Source organism: Ranitomeya variabilis, chromosome 2, assembly GCF_051348905.1.
Source record: "Ranitomeya variabilis isolate aRanVar5 chromosome 2, aRanVar5.hap1, whole genome shotgun sequence".
Classification (NCBI taxonomy): Eukaryota; Metazoa; Chordata; class Amphibia; order Anura; family Dendrobatidae; genus Ranitomeya; species Ranitomeya variabilis.
In genome coordinates this window covers 386409499-386425387 of record NC_135233.1, presented here as the reverse complement: position 1 = coordinate 386425387, position 15889 = coordinate 386409499, and the positions used below count along the sequence as shown (strand labels likewise).

The 15889-nt window shown below is 44.4% G+C and overlaps 1 protein-coding gene across 2 annotated transcripts in view; it reads right to left on the bottom strand.

Annotated features, from left to right (window-relative positions):
- Positions 1-15889, bottom strand: part of LOC143806208 (uncharacterized) — a 50679-nt gene that overhangs the window by 11695 nt on the left and 23095 nt on the right. The window contains exons 6-7 of one of the 2 annotated variants that reach the window (XM_077286338.1): positions 15214-15312; positions 1321-1536 (exon numbers count right to left, since the gene is read on the bottom strand). In XM_077286338.1, coding sequence (XP_077142453.1) covers positions 1321-1536; positions 15214-15312 — 315 coding nt within the window. The remainder of the gene's footprint in view (positions 1-1320; positions 1537-15213; positions 15313-15889) is intronic. The other variant, XM_077286340.1, reaches the window with a different exon arrangement.

Genomic DNA, 15889 nt, shown 5'->3' with positions numbered 1-15889 from the left:
TTTCAATAATAAAGTAAACAAACAGATGAAATATAACCTTCAGTATAATATATTCTATCAGGCATTGTACTTCCGAACCAACGGAGTCTTTATAAGGCTGTGTGCACACGTTTAGGATTTTTCTAGTTTTTTGCTATAAAAACGCAAAAAAAACCCGCTCACATTAAGCATCCTAATATTTGAATGCAATCCGCAATTTTTTGTGCACGTTGTGTTTTTTTCCACGGCGGAATCGCATTCCGGAAAAAAACGCAGCATGTTCATTCTTTGTGTGGAATCGCGGGGATTCCGCACACATAGGAATGCATTGATCCTCTTACTTTCCGCATGTGGCTATGCCCACCAGGCGGAAAGTAAGCGGATCATGTGTGGATGGTACCCAGGGTGGAGGAGAGGAGACTCTCCTCCAGGCCCTGGGAACCATATAATTGTTAAAAAAAATTAATAAATAAAAATAAAAAAAACGTGATATTCTCACCTTCCAGCGGCCCCCGCAGCCTTCCCGCTCCTCGCGATGCTTCCGTTCCCAGTGATGCTTTGCGACAATGACCTGTGATGACGTGCGGTCTCGCGTGAAGCTACGTCACCTGGGGTCAGTGCCGCGAGGCATTACTGGGAACGGAAGCTGCTGGGAGCTTCGCAAGGAGCAGGAAGGCTGCAGGGGACGCCGGAAGGTGAGAATATCACGATTTTTTTTTTTTAATTATTTTTAACATTCTATCTTTTTACTATTGATGCTGCATAGGCAGCATCAATAGTAAAAAGTTGGTCACGCTTGTCAAACACTATGTTTGACAAGTGTGACCAACCTGTCAATCAGTTTTCTAAGCGATGCTACAGATCGCTTGGAAAACGCTAGCCAATTCCGCATGCGTTTTACCCGCGGCACAGTTGCGGAATTGCCGTGGAACTTTTTGCGGCAATTCCGGACGTGTGCACATAGCCTAAAAGTTTTTAAGCTCGTACCAGGTCAGGTTATAATAGACACACGTTATTAATCCTACACAAATCACCACTTTCATGGTCCAGAATGGATATACATCAGGGACTGTATCACGAGATCGAAGAGACCATAGCGCCAGGAGCCAAATGCGTCAATGGCGAGTTACACCACCTTTCCCAAATCTTCTGAAATTTCTGGGGACACCCTCTGTTTGGGTGTACACTATGACTGGCACTGAGTATGGGGATAATTTTGCCCCCCTGCTATGACGGCAGGAACCTTCCATATTCTCATTATCCGGATTCTTATTCTCAAACTTTTGTTTTTTATCATTTCGTTTCCAATATTTACATAAACGCCATAAAGCCCAGACTCACCTTTGAGATTTTTCTCTCTTTCACTGCATAGATCCCAATCTGGAACAACGACAGCGCAGATCTCATCCCACGCTTTCTTCTTTTTGTAGCGGTCCGCGTAGGAAGGCACTTTGGGGTCATAGAGCTCAGGACGATCGTGCACCATCTGAATCAGCAGATCGATGTCGATGACCATTTTGGAAGACATCCGGTGGACCCTGCTGTATTTCTCTCTTCCTGGCTCGTCATACAAAGAGGGAGGAGAAACCTTGTTACATAAATGTCACCATATCAAATTTCTAAACTGCAAATAAAATAAATGACATTGGTACAGATAGTACTGCATCCCTGCCTCTTCCTGTATATGGCGTAGGCACAGATAGTACTGCTTCCCACAATAAATATTATAGGCACAGATGGTACTGCTACCCACAATAAATAGTATAGGTACAGATACTACTGCTTCCTGCAATAAATGGAATAGGCACAGATAATACTGCTCCCCACAATAAATAGTATAGGCACAAACAGTACTGCTTCCTGCAATAAATAGTATAGGCACAGATAGTACTGCTTCCTGCAATAAATAGTATAGGCACAGATAGTACTGCTTTGTGCAATAAATGGTATAGGCACAGATACTACTGCTTCCTGCAATAAATGGTTTTAGGCACAGATAGTACCGCTTGCTTCAATAAATAGTATAGGCACAGATAGTACTGCTTTGTGCAATAAATGGTATAGGCACAGATAGTACTGCTTCCTGCAATAAATGGTATAGGCACAGGTAGTACTGCTTTCTGCAATAAATGGTATAGGGACAGATAGTACTGTTTCCTGCAATAAATGGTGTGATATGTTATGTGGGTATCATTTTGTGTATATTTAAACTTTACTGATTTTCATAGTGTTCTCTTGTTGGCCTGTATCATTCTGTGTATTCCCCATATTGTCTAGAGTCTCAATTACCTTCCAAAAGGCTGATAATTGGATTAGCTCACTCTTACTGTCTGCAGCCTAAGGGTATGTGCACACGTCCGGATTTCTTGCAGAAATTTCCTGAAGAAAACCGGAAATTTTCTGCAAGAAATCCGCATTTTTTTTTTCCCGTTTTTTTCGCGTTTTTTTTAGCATTCTGCAAGCGTAATTAGCTTGCAGAATGCTAAAGTTTTCCAAGCGATCTGTAGCATTGCTTGGAAAACTGACTGACAAGTTGGTCACACTTGTCAAACATACTGTTTGACAAGTGTGACCAACTTTTTACTATAGATGCTGCTTATACAGCATCTATAGTAAAAGATAGAATGTTTAAAAATAATAAAAAAAATAAAAAAATGGTTATACTCACCTGCAGACAGCTGATCTCATCAGCGGCGTCCGTTCCTATAGCTGGTGTGTGTGCGCAGGACCTTCCATGACGTCGCGGTCACGTGAGCGGTCTAATGACCGGTCTCGCGACCAATCGCAGGTCCTTCACCGCACACCAGCTATAGGAACCGAAGCAGCAGCATGCAGCGGAGAGGCGGGAAGACATCGAAGGTGAGTATATCACTATTTTTTATTTTAATTCTTTTTTTTTTTACCAATTATATGGTGCCCAGTCCGTGGAGGAGAGTCTCCTCTCCTCCACCCAGGGTACCAACCGCATAAAAAAATGACATAGGGTCCCTCTATAAATTCAAACCAGCAGAGGCTAAATAGACAGCTGTGGGTTGATATTAATAGCCTGGGAAGGAGGCAGAGATATTTTTCCCTCTCCCAGCCTACCAACATCAGCTGTCAGCTGCCCCAGAAATGGTACAACCATAAGATGACCAAATCTGGCACTTAGCCTCGCTCTTCCCACTTGCCCTGCGCGCGTTGGCAAGTGGGGTAAAAGGGTTTATGTCAGCTTTGTATTGGCAGCTGACAACAAGCCCATGGGTTAGTAATGAAGAGGTGTCTATAAGACCCTCCACACAAGAATAAAATCCTTTATTTGAAATAGAACTCAACACCTTGCTTTACACATTCATTTAAAAATAATAAACAACCATTGCACTTACCTTACGCCTTAAGACTTTAAAAGGTCCAGTAGAAAAGCGTGGTGTCTTAAGAAAACTAGAAGGAAACCGTAAAGCAAAACAGAAAACGAATGCTTAAAGGGACTCTGTCACCCCCTCCAGCCGTTATAAACTAAAAGAGCCACCTTGGGCAGCAGTAATGCTGCATTCTGACAAGGTGGCTCTTTTTTTTTTTAAATTCGTTTATTAATTACCGCATGAACCATACATACATTTGCTTATATTCATAATTATCCATTAGATACATAGAATTACCACACATAATCATGTCTGGAATGTTGTAAAAGTTACAAGCAATGCATGTCAATCATTTGTTTACTTCTATTCAAACTTTAACTACACTAACTTCTAACAGAACCTCTAAAGCTAACATTAACATGCTGCCGCTTAAAGGAGAATTCTAGATAAATTCTACTCTATGAGTAGATAACGTCCACCATCTTACACCTTTTCCCTATATATTCGTTAAATTACTTAACCTAAACAGTGTGACAGGAGGAATTCCATCTTTCCCATATCTTCTCAAATTTAGCTGGATTACCTCTATTTTGGTACAGCGTCCGCTCATACGGAACAATGGAATTCACCAAGTCCATCCATGCCCTAAGAGTTGGACAAGAACCACCCATCCATCTCAAAGCCAACACCTTTCTTGCCAAAAACAGCGTTTCCCTTAGAAAAATTCCCGTATGATGATCCCAGGTCCCCGCCTCCCACACTCCAAATAAGCACACCAGGGGTTCTAGCGGGACAGGGATCGACACCAATGACGTCAATAATGTCGTAACCTCATTCCAATATTGGAAGACAATAGGACACTCCCATACCATGTGAATAAAATCTGCATTGCTAGAATGGCATCTCAAACAGTCTGATGAGTGTAGGCGACCCATTCTAAAAAGACGGATCGGAGTCAAATAGGATTGGTGTATAATATATAGTTGGGTCATCTTATTATTAGCTGATGGGGAGACTTTAGTTGGGGATTCCAATATTTCATCCCATTCCTCTCCCAGTGTATCAGGCAGAAGCCGTCCCCACTTCCCTTTAATTGAATCTGTGGTAGATCCCTCACCCATGGATAACAGATAGGTGTACAAAGAGGAGATAAGTCCCTGGGGACCCTGCGAATTAAGGATACCTATTAACGGTAGATCTGAGATAGCTCGACCCGTGCCCACACTCCGCATATGTGACTGGAAGGCTGACCTTAGTTGCAAGTAACGGAAAAATTGAGATTTTGGTATGTTGTGGGTATTTTGTAACTGTTCGAAGGAAACAAAAATCCCCTGATTATGTAGATCTCTTACTGTAAGGACACTATACGATATCCAGAATTCGGTGGACGGATGGCCCAGTAATACCGAAAAATAACCATTATTCCACAATGGCATCTCAGCTGCTATATCAGCAAAACCCGTTACCTTTTTAATTTGCCTCCATATTGATCGCGCCAACCGAAGCAGAGGTAATAAATGAGGAACAGTAGTTCTCTCCATCTCCAGAAATCCCAGTGGACAATCAATTTTAGCTGAGTACAGAATATGGTTTTCAGAGTTAGGAAGAGCCTTCCCAGGCATCCACATATTCAACATTTTAGCCTGACCAGCAAGGTAATATAGGTAGAAGTCTGGCAAAGCCATCCCACCCCCTTGTTTGGGTCTTTGCAGGGTGGATAACTTAAGTTTAGGCCTAGCCTTTCCCCATATGAAAGATGTAGTAAGGGAATTTAGGGTTGTGAAAAAAGATTTAGGAATTATGACTGCGCTGTGTTGAAAACAGTAGCTCAGCTTTGGGAGCAAAATCATCTTTATGAGATTAATACGTCCAGCCACAGATAATGGTAGTTTGTCCCAGGTAGCAAATTTGGATTTAACCACACCTAGTAACGGATATATATTAAGATGCAAGTCTAAGTGACTACTCTGGGACATATATATTCCTAGATATTTAAACTTGGAGACAATAGGTAACAGTGAGAGGGTCTCAAGGCAGGGCATCGGAGCATGGGAGAGAGGCATCAGGGCAGACTTTTCCCAATTTATATAAAGGCCAGAAAATTTGCTGAATCTATCTATCATCGTTATTACTTTCGGTAATGTTTCCTCCGTTTGATCCATAAACACCACCATGTCATCAGCATACAAACCGATGACATCCACCCTGTCAGAGATATGTATCCCTTTAATGTCTACAGAAGATCTCATTCGTATTGCCAAGGCCTCTATCGCCAAGGCAAATAGAGCTGGGGAGAGAGGACACCCCTGTCGAGTTCCTCTATGCAAAGAAAACGGTGCAGACATTGAGCCATTCACCACCATTCGTGCCCTAGGTTTTGCATACAATGTACCTATCCCCCTCAAAAATTTATTCCCAAACCCATACTTCCGTAAACATGCAATCAAGAAGGGCCATTCGAGGGAATCAAAAGCCTTGGCTGCGTCCAGCGAAGCCAATGCCCACTTATTGTCTGGTTCCAAAGAGCTATATTGTATGACCGACTGTACCCGTCTGATATTGATAGAAGTATTTTTCCCCGGCATAAAACCGGTTTGATCCGGGTGTATGAGGTCTAATATGATCTTATTCAATCTAGTGGCTAGGATTTTAGTGAAAATTTTATAATCTACGTTCACTAGGGAGATTGGTCTATATGATCCACAATCCAGAGGATCCTTCCCCTCCTTCCTGAGTACAACAATATTAGCATCATAAAACGTTTCGGGTACAGATTCCCCCTCCCATATTCCTTTGAGGACTTTCAGCAGTATAGGTGCCAGTTTGTCACGATATTTCCTATAGAACTCAATGGGAAATCCATCAGGTCCCGGGGCTTTTCCAGCTGCCATATCTGTTATAGCATGTTCTACCTCCTCCAGGGTAAATTCAGCCTCCATAAGGGTTTGCTGAGATGGGCTCAGTGAGGGGAATGTTATATCTGATAAATAATTTAAACATTCATCAATACCAGAACCACTGCTAGATTTATATAGCGAGGTATAATAGTCATAGAAGCTCCGAAGTATCCCCTCAGTAGAGGACACCAAAGAGCCATCAGACACCCGGATCTGCAATATTGTGTTAGAGGTATTATGTTGGCGTACCAAAAAGGCCAAAAGTGTACTGGCCTGATTTCCCAGTTCAAAATAGGCTTGGCGAGTAAAAAACAATTTGCGCTTTGACTTAACATCTGCATGTTGGGTATATAGTCTCTGGGAAGTAAGCCATTCAATTCTATTACTGCTGGACTGGTTGGCTATATAAGTGGCCTCTGAGTCTTTTAATCTTTGTTCCATCTCCTCATCCTCTTTCGCCGTCACCCTCTTAATATAGGAGATAGTAGAGGACAGACATCCCCTCAAATATGCCTTCAGGGTGTCCCAAAATAAACCAAGATTTTGGAGTTCCGAGTGTGTTAGAATAAAACTATTCAGCTGATCAATCGTCCTATCGCTGGCGTCTATTAATTTTAACCAGAAGGGGTTCAATTTCCAGGACTTACTATTATTATTAGATTGTCCAAATTTAAGTTTAAGAATGATTGGGCTGTGATCTGAGATCCCCCGGCCACCATGGTCAATACTATCCATCCATAATGCCAATCCACTCGATCCAAATATATAGTCTATTCGAGATAGTGACTGTCTAGTAGATGAGTGGCAAGTGTACCCCTTGACCCCCGGATGACTCATTCTCCACAAATCCAGCCATCCACTACCATCCATAAATTGTGCTAATTGAGAGGGGGGTTGAGGTAAAGTGTCTCCTGGTGCTACGTCATCTAGTCTCAATCTGTCCATAGATTGATCCATAACTAAGTTAAAGTCTCCCATGCAGATAACATTTGCTTCTGGATATTTTAAGGAGAAGCCTAGAGCCATACGAAGAACCGACATGTTGGCAGGGGGTGGATTATAGATACATAACAATACATACTCTCGTGAGTTGATGAATGCATGCACAAAGACAAAGCGACCCTCGGGATCACGTCTCGCCTCCTTGGCCTCCCATCTGACCTCCTTGTGTATCAGTAGAGAAACCCCTCTGGAATAACTGGTGTGGAAGGCATGTAAGGCCCATTGTACCCATGGTTTTTGCACACACCTAGCCGTATCTCTTGTTAAGTGTGTTTCTATTAGTGCTACAATGTGGGGATGGTACCTTTTAATCTGAGAAAATACCTTAATTTTCTTTCTAGGGGTTTTGATACCTCGTATATTCCATGTCATACATATAATTTCAGCCCCCATATTTACCTTTAAAGAAAAAGTTAATGCATAACATTATTATTCGGGTGCAATCCATCAGTATCATACAGGGCGAAGAGTTAGTATCAGCGGCAGTCTTACTTAATAAACAATCAAAACTGGTGCATAAAACCAAAAGAAAAAACAAGAACAAGAAAACTTGAACAGTAGGGGAGAGTATTTCCATTCTCCCGCAGTCAGATTGAAAAGGGGATACCCTCACTGGATACAGTGTCCGGTATTGTTGACTCTTTTCCCGCACCCCTACAGAAAGCTCTAGGTATGTTGCCTTTGATCAAGGAGTCCAGGTTAGGGATTGTCCACATTCGGACCCCCGCGAGATCGCATCCAATCAATTGCCTCCGCTGGGTCCGTGAAGAATAAAGAAGAGCCATTGTGCACGACACGGAGCCGGGCTGGATAGAGCATAGAGTAGACGATGTTCTTATCCCTGAGTTGTTTCTTAACATCCATAAATCGTGCCCGCTGCTTTTGAAGTTCCATAGAAAAATCTGGAAAAATTGATATGGTGGCATTATTGAGTTTGATAAGGCCCTTCTGTCGCGCCAAGCGGAGGACGGCATCCCTGTCTCTGCAATTAAGGAGGCGTGCCAGGAAAGGTCGCGGCGGGGCCCCAGGAGGCAAAGGCTTCGTTGGTACCCTATGGGCCCTCTCTACCGAAAATGTTGAGGAGAATTCATCCCCCAATGAAGATTTAAGCCATTCCTCTAAGAACTGTTCAGGTCGTTGACCCTCCGAACGCTCCGGGAGACCTATGATTCGGATATTGTTGCGACGTAGCCTATTTTCCAAATCGTCTGCCTTTTGCTTCCACGCATTTACGGATCCAGTAGCTTTAGCCAGTTTAGCCTCCATTGGAGTGATAGTGTCCTCTATATGGGATACCCTTGTTTCAACCTCAGAAATACGTCCCCTCATAGTTTGCATGTCATGCCGCAGGCGGCCCACCTCCGTATGTACATCCTCTATTTTCTCAGTAAGAGATGATCTAGTGAGGGAGATGGCTTGCATCAACTGCTCCGATGCCTGTTTAAGAGTCAATTCTTCCTCCTCCCCCTCCCCAGTACCATCAGAGGGGCGACCCCTGCGTTGAGATGATGTAGGGTTGTTTCTAAGGTTGCGTGTAGTATCATGAGAGTCATCTTTGGCATATTTTTTAAGCTTTTCAGCCGCTGCCGCTCCTCTAGAATGTTGCATGGCGGGTATACGCAAGGGGGGGATCCCACAGAGCAACCACAAAAGTAGTTGTAGATGAACTGTGCTCTAATGTTATGATGTTAAATGGATCGAACTCCGACCCCAGGTCTTATATATATAGTGCTGGACTGCGCTCCAAGACTCCACAAATATGACAAATAATGAGAATCACCGGGTTGTTGTCTGGGTGATCACTTAGGTCCAATATGATAGGCCAGACGCTCAGTTTATGAATATAGGGGGAACAGCGGTGAAGGGGTTAACTCCCAGTATTATGGTGCCGTTAACGAGGCGGCTGTATGACAGGGGGGGCACAGGGCCCAATGTTTCAGGGCACACATACACCGCACCACCCCTCAAATTATTTTTATAAGATTTAATTATCCCCCAAACAGCACCGCAGGTTTGGAAGGCACCACTCCCTCTGCTGTCAGGGAGCGTGCTATACTAATGGGTACTACTCCCCGCGTGCACCGCTATCCCCCTCAGGTCTCCCTGTCTCTGCACACCGGACCACGTTCTCACCGCTGCGGCCCTGTCTCCGTCGGCTCCAGCGAAAGAAAAGTCCGGTCCCAGCAGAAAATGATGGCGCCGCGTCCTGCAATCCAGAACGCGCGCGCCCAAGATGGCCGCCGCTGCACGTGGGTCTTCCTGGCGTCTCTGTCTTCGCAGCTCCCGCTGCTTCAGATTATTGCTGCAGCCGTCCGGAGTGTCAGCCCCAACAGCCCCTGCATGTAGGTATCTCACCGCATCCACCAGTATCGCACACCGCCGCTTCCTCCGAGATGAGGGAGGGATCCAGCTCCGGCAAGGAACAGCACCGCACCCGGTATGCTCTCCTCCCTCCCGTGTGCAGGCACCCCGCTGCTCCCACCAGCGAGGTCGGCTTCTAAGGCGGCAGAGGGTCCGGGGCTCCAGACAAAAACAGCGCCACGCTCTGTATCTCCCGGCGTGCGCTCCAGAAATGGCCGCCGTTACATGTGGGGGGCCTCCTGCCCGTCTCAGCGTTCGCCGCTCCCGGCTCCACAAATCTCCGCAGCGGTCTCCCGGGAGGTCCACAGGGCTCTCTAGTGTATGGGGCTCCGGTTTAGCTTAGATTCGTTCAGCCACATTCATTATTTAAGGCAAAGTTAATTCAGGATAGATGGAGCTCTTCTTAGGTGCTTCCTGCTTCTTCTGCTACATAGCCACGCCCCCCAAGGTGGCTCTTTTAGTTATTGGTGCAGTCAAAGCAGAAATAAAGCATTTTAGAATTTCACAAAAATACCTGTCTTTAGCCCTGGAGGCAGGTCTTAACCCCCCTGCTGCACACGCCACACTGCCGTCACTCAGGGCTTCTTCGGCGCCGGGCGCCGCCCCCTCCGCGCTGTTTTCAAATCAAATCCGGCGCCTGCGCTGTTTTGTTCTGCCTGGGGCAGGCGCAGTGAACGCTGCCCGTCTGACCTCAGATGCAGTCTCGCAGACTGCGCCTGTGCGGCCACCCAGGCGCAGTCTGCGAGACTCCAAATCAAATCGCAGCACACATTGTGAACACCTCAAGAAACCCTAAAGACCTAGCTCATACCATAGAAGTTAAAAATAAATTTAAGCTACTAAAATCATCTGTGGCATCAACTGAAGAATATTCCCATCCTTTCACAACTTATGACATTAAAATTGCCCTTGTTGATACTAAAAGTAACAAAGCTCCTGGTTTTGATGGGATTCATCCTGAATTTCTCAAAAATTGTGGACCTTTTGTAAAAAAATGGCTGGCAAAGTTCTTCTCAGATATCATGGAGAATGCTCAAGTACCCAGTTACCCGTATTTTTCGGACTATAAGACGCACCGGACCATAAGACGCACCCCAAATTTGGGGTGAATATTGCAGAAAAAAAGATTTTTTATAAGATGGGGGTCCGTCTTATTGTCCGAATTTACAGTATCTTACCTGAGGGCTGGCGGTGGCAGAGCAGGGTCACAGGAGGCATGGTGTCGGCACAGGAGCGGTGGGCGATATGGCGTGCACCTGAGCAGGGTCCCTTCCTGTTTTGGTGGGCGACGCCACGGCCTGGTGTCCATGGGGGGGTTGCAGCAGTGCTGTGGCGGCGGCAGAGGTGCGGGGATGAAGAGGCACAGTGAGCGGTATGGCGTGAGCAGGGTCCCTTCCAAAGGTGAGGTGACGCAGCGGCCCGGTATCCAAGGTAAACAGCAGAGCCGGGTGAATCATGGTGGTCATCTTCCTGAGGCTGAGTATGCGCAGAAAAATGCTTCAGAAAAATGGCTGCGGGAGGCCGCGCGTGCGCAGATGGAGATTGTGGCGGCCATTTTCCTGAAGCCCCGGGAAGCAGAGCACTCCATCTGCGCACGCGTGCCCTCAGGAAGATGGCCGCCGCCACCGATAAAGCCATGATTCACCCGGCTCTGCAGCTTACCTTGGATACCGGGCCGCTGCGTCACCTCACCTGTGAAAGGGACCCCGCTCACTGCGCCTCATCATCCCCGCACCTCTGCCGCCGCACCACCACTGCCGGGAAGCCTGCATTCCAACTATAAGACGCAGCCCCCATTTTCCTCACATTTTTCGGGGGGAAAAAGTGCGTCTTATAGCGCAAAAATCCGGTAATTAAAATACGCAAAGATCATTGAATTGTTAAAACCTGGGAAGCCTAAAGAAAATCCATCAAGATATAGACCCAATGCTTTATTGAGTTGCCTATATTAGCTTTTAGAACGCTTAATCTATAACAAGATCAATTTAAAGATTTTCGACTCAATACCTGTAGAGCAAGCCAGCTTTAGACCTGATCGAAACTGTGGTGACCAAGTTTTAGCCTTGACGACTTTAATTGAAGCTGAATTTCAAAAGAACAAGAAGGTCTCAATGGCGTTCATCGATCTTTCTGCCGCATATGACACTGCGTGGAGGGAAGGACTTCTATACAAGTTTCTGAAGGTGATCCCATGTAAGAAATGTATGTACCTTTTGAATAATATGATTGCATATCGAACCTTTCAACTTATCATGGGTGATTCAACCAGTTGTAAGAAAACCTTAAACAATTATTTGGCCCAGGGATCAGTGCTGGCACCTCTCCTGTTTGCCTTGTACTTAGCTGACATTCCTGACACAATATCACAGAAATTTGGATACGCCGATGACTGGGCACTTGCTACAGTGAGCAAAACAATGGAGGAAGCAGAGGAGGTTACAACAGAAGATCTTAGTGTAATGGGAAAGCATTTTCGACAATGGAGGCTAAAGCCCAATCCATCAAAAACAAAAGTATGTTGCTTTCATTTACACAACGCAAGTGCTAAGACTGAACTCAAAGTACATTTTGAAGTTCAACTTGTCAAACAACTTCAATCCTAAGTATTTAGGCGTAATCCTTAATAGAAGCCTAACCTTCAAATCTCACTTGGATAAGACAGCACAGAATCTGAAAGCACGCAATAATATTATTCAGAAACTATACGGATCCTCCTGGGGTTCTTCAACATCTGTCTTGAGAACGTCTACCCTTGCCTTGGTGTACTCTGCCGCAGAATATTGTGCTCCAGTATGACTGAATAGTTGTCACGTGAATGCAATCGACACTCAGCTGAACAACTCTATGGGCATAATATCTGGTGCCATCATACCTACGCCTGTCCACTGGTTACCTTTCTTGAGCATATCGCACCTGCAAATCTGAGAAGACAAAAGCTCCTACTTAAAGAATACACCTAAGTAGTGAATAATGAAAACCTCCCAATACATCAAAATATCCAAAATATTCAAATACTGCGACTGAAATCAAGACATCCACCTATCTGAATCCCAATTACCCTGTATGAACATGATTTCAATTTAGAAGAGAAATGGCGTGAACTTTGGGTCAGTGCAGTAGACGGTGAGCTTCAAACATTTCCTCACTTACAAAATCCACCACCAGGCTTTAATCTACCAAGGAAAACCTGGGTTACTCTGAATCGCATCAGAACAAACTTTGGTGTCTGTGCAGAACTTATACATAAGTGGGGAAAATCTGACTCTCCAGCCTGTGACTGTGGAGCTGACCATCAAACAATTCAGCACATTGTCGAGGAATGTCCCCTCAGATCTTACACTGGTGACAAGAATCATTTCTACACTGGAAATGATAATGTTATTGCATACATAGAAAACCTCGATATCCAACTCTGATTTCTGTTCCTTTGTTTTTTTCAATCACTGTTTATGGTTTGTTATTTATTCTTACAAGATGTTAAAATATACGTTCATACGATTAAAAACCTTACGCCTAATCCACTGATGCCCATGTCCCCTGTAAAAAAAAGCAAAAAAAAAAAACACTAAAATAATAAACAACCATTTCCCTCGCCTGTCCTATGTGAAGATAATCCAATTGTCCCTTGACGAGTCTAGCACTATAACATCTACAGGCTGAACAGTGGCATGATGCGAGCGTTCAGTCTGCCATCAAGCAGAGACCCTGAGATGTGGGTGATAGCACATTCACCTCACTGACGTCACCGCTAGCGTGAGAAAGTTCTCACATGGATACATTATCTTCACGTCAGTCAGGCAAGGCATTTGGTTATTTTTGCTTATTCACTGGGGACATGGGCATCGGAGGATTATCGTCACGTCGGACAGGTGAGAGATATGGTTATTTATTATTTGTTTTTTTTACAGAGGACATGGGCTTCAATGGATTTTAGGCGTAAAGGTGAGTATAACTTTGTTTTTTATTTTTAAATAAATGTGTAAAACAGGGTGTTGAGTTTTATTTCAAATAAAGGATTTTATTCTTGCTGTGTGTTTATTTCCAAACTTACTATGGGGTTAGTAATAGGGGGTCTTATAGATGCCTCTCCATTATTAACCCCAGGGATTGATGTCAGCTACTAATACAAAGTTACATCAACCCCAACCCTATTACCCCACTTGTCACCGCAACAGGGTAAGTGGGAAGAGCGAGGCTAAGTGCCAGATTTGGCACATCTTATGGATATCTCTGACCCCTTCCCAGGCTATTAATATCAACCCACAGCTGTCTGTTTAGCATTTGCTGGTTTGAATTTATAGTGGGGTCCTACATCTTTTTTTCTCGGGTACCCCGTATATTCATCAGGAAAGGCTAAGCAAACAGCTGTGAGTGGGAAACTTACTGAGTATTGTTCCTTCTCCCAGACTATTAACATCATCTTCCAGCCATGGGCTTTTCCTCTACTGGTTCTAAAAATTACACAGAAGCCCACCACATTTTTTTTTTTTTTTATATTTCTTTATTTTACACAGGAGGTACACAGCTGCTGTTGAGTACAACGCCCATCATTGTCACCTGGTCGCGCTAATCTCAGGAAGACCAGGTGACAAGGATGACAACTGCCTTCAGCCACCGGAGCCTGGGATCAGCGCAAACTGTACTGCTTTATCCAGGCGCTGGTACGTGTCACACGGACAGCAAACAGACTCACGGATGTCACATGGACACGGACCACGGATGTCACCAGTAATGGTTTTTCCTGTACAGGAATGACCAGGGTATGTGATGGAGGCCTAAATGATGTTAGTACTGAGTCTGGCCTCTCTCTATATCCCTGAAGGTGTGAGGGTGAGCTCTTAAAGTGAGATCAATATGATTGCTTGAACCTGACCAAATATAAGCTGAGTGCGCGCTTAGAGGCTCAGAATGTATCAGATTCACAGAGACGATACACACACTCCTCTCTCAGTGATGGCTCACTCACAACTACTTTATTCTGAACAAAGGATAATACTAAAAACAGAAAATGGGGGAGGTCGCACAACTTCAGAATAGTTAATCACTTTGTAATTGGTTCATTCCAAGCTTCATTTCCAAATATGGTGTATTCCAGTGCCTTCACTCCTGCATTCCATAGATTCCTTCCAAGACCGTTTCAAGGATCTTCAAGACAGTTTCGAAGACACAATCGCCATCTTGTTACACCATCTCTGAACTGACTTATATAAGGTTTAATAATTGATTTCATTAGCCATTTTCTCCTTCACAAAGGTACAGATAGTACCTGCTTCCTCTATCCATATAAATGATGTGAGAACAGATAGTACTGCCTCCCTATCTAAATAAGATGCTCAATGGTTAGCACTGTGCCATATATAGGGAAGGGGTGGCTCAGTGGTTAGAACTGTGGCCTTGCAGCACTGGGGTTCTGGGTAGAACGCCCATCAAGGACAACATCTGCATGGAGTTTATGTTCTCTCCATATTTTTGTGGGTTTCCTCCGGGGTCTCCAGTTTCCTCCCACACTCCACAGACATCCCGATAGGGAATCTACACTGTCACTATGAGCCCCAATGGGGACAGTGATGACAATGTCTGTAAAGCTGTGGAAATAATGTCGCTATATAAGTAAAATAAGATGCGGCACCCACCTGTATTGGTGAGGGGGCGACTGCCTCTGCCTATGGCTGGCCGATAATCCATCCCATAAGGTTCCTCTTCTTCCTCTTTAATCTTTACTACAATATAATCTAGTAGAAAAGAAAGAATGATGGAATTACCCAGAGGAGCAACGTCAGGTGTCATCACCTTGTTAACCAACACAATGTACCCCAATTTTGAGCCTGAGGTTCAATACGCTCCAGTAGCACCCCAAGCTGGATCATTAAGATGCTCGCATCTCAATCAGCCTGTGACATCTCTATACAGTTAGGTCCATATATATTTGGACAGAGACAACATTTTTCTTATTTTGGTTATAGACATTACCACAATGAATTTTAAACAAAACAATTCAGATGCAGTTGAAGTTCAGACTTTCAGCTTTCATTTGAGGGTATCCACATTAAAATTGGATGAAGGGTTTAGGAGTTTCAGCTCCTTAACATGTGCCACCCTGTTTTTAAAGTAATTGGACAATTGACTCCAAGGCTATTTCATGGACAGGTGTGGGTAATCCCTTCGTTATGTCATTCTCAATTAAGCAGATAAAAGGCCTGGAGTTGATTTGAGATGTGGTTCTTGCATTTGGAAGGTTTTGCTGTGAAGTAAACATGCGGTCAAAGGAGCTCTCCATGCAGGTGAAACAAGCCATCCTTAAGCTGCGAA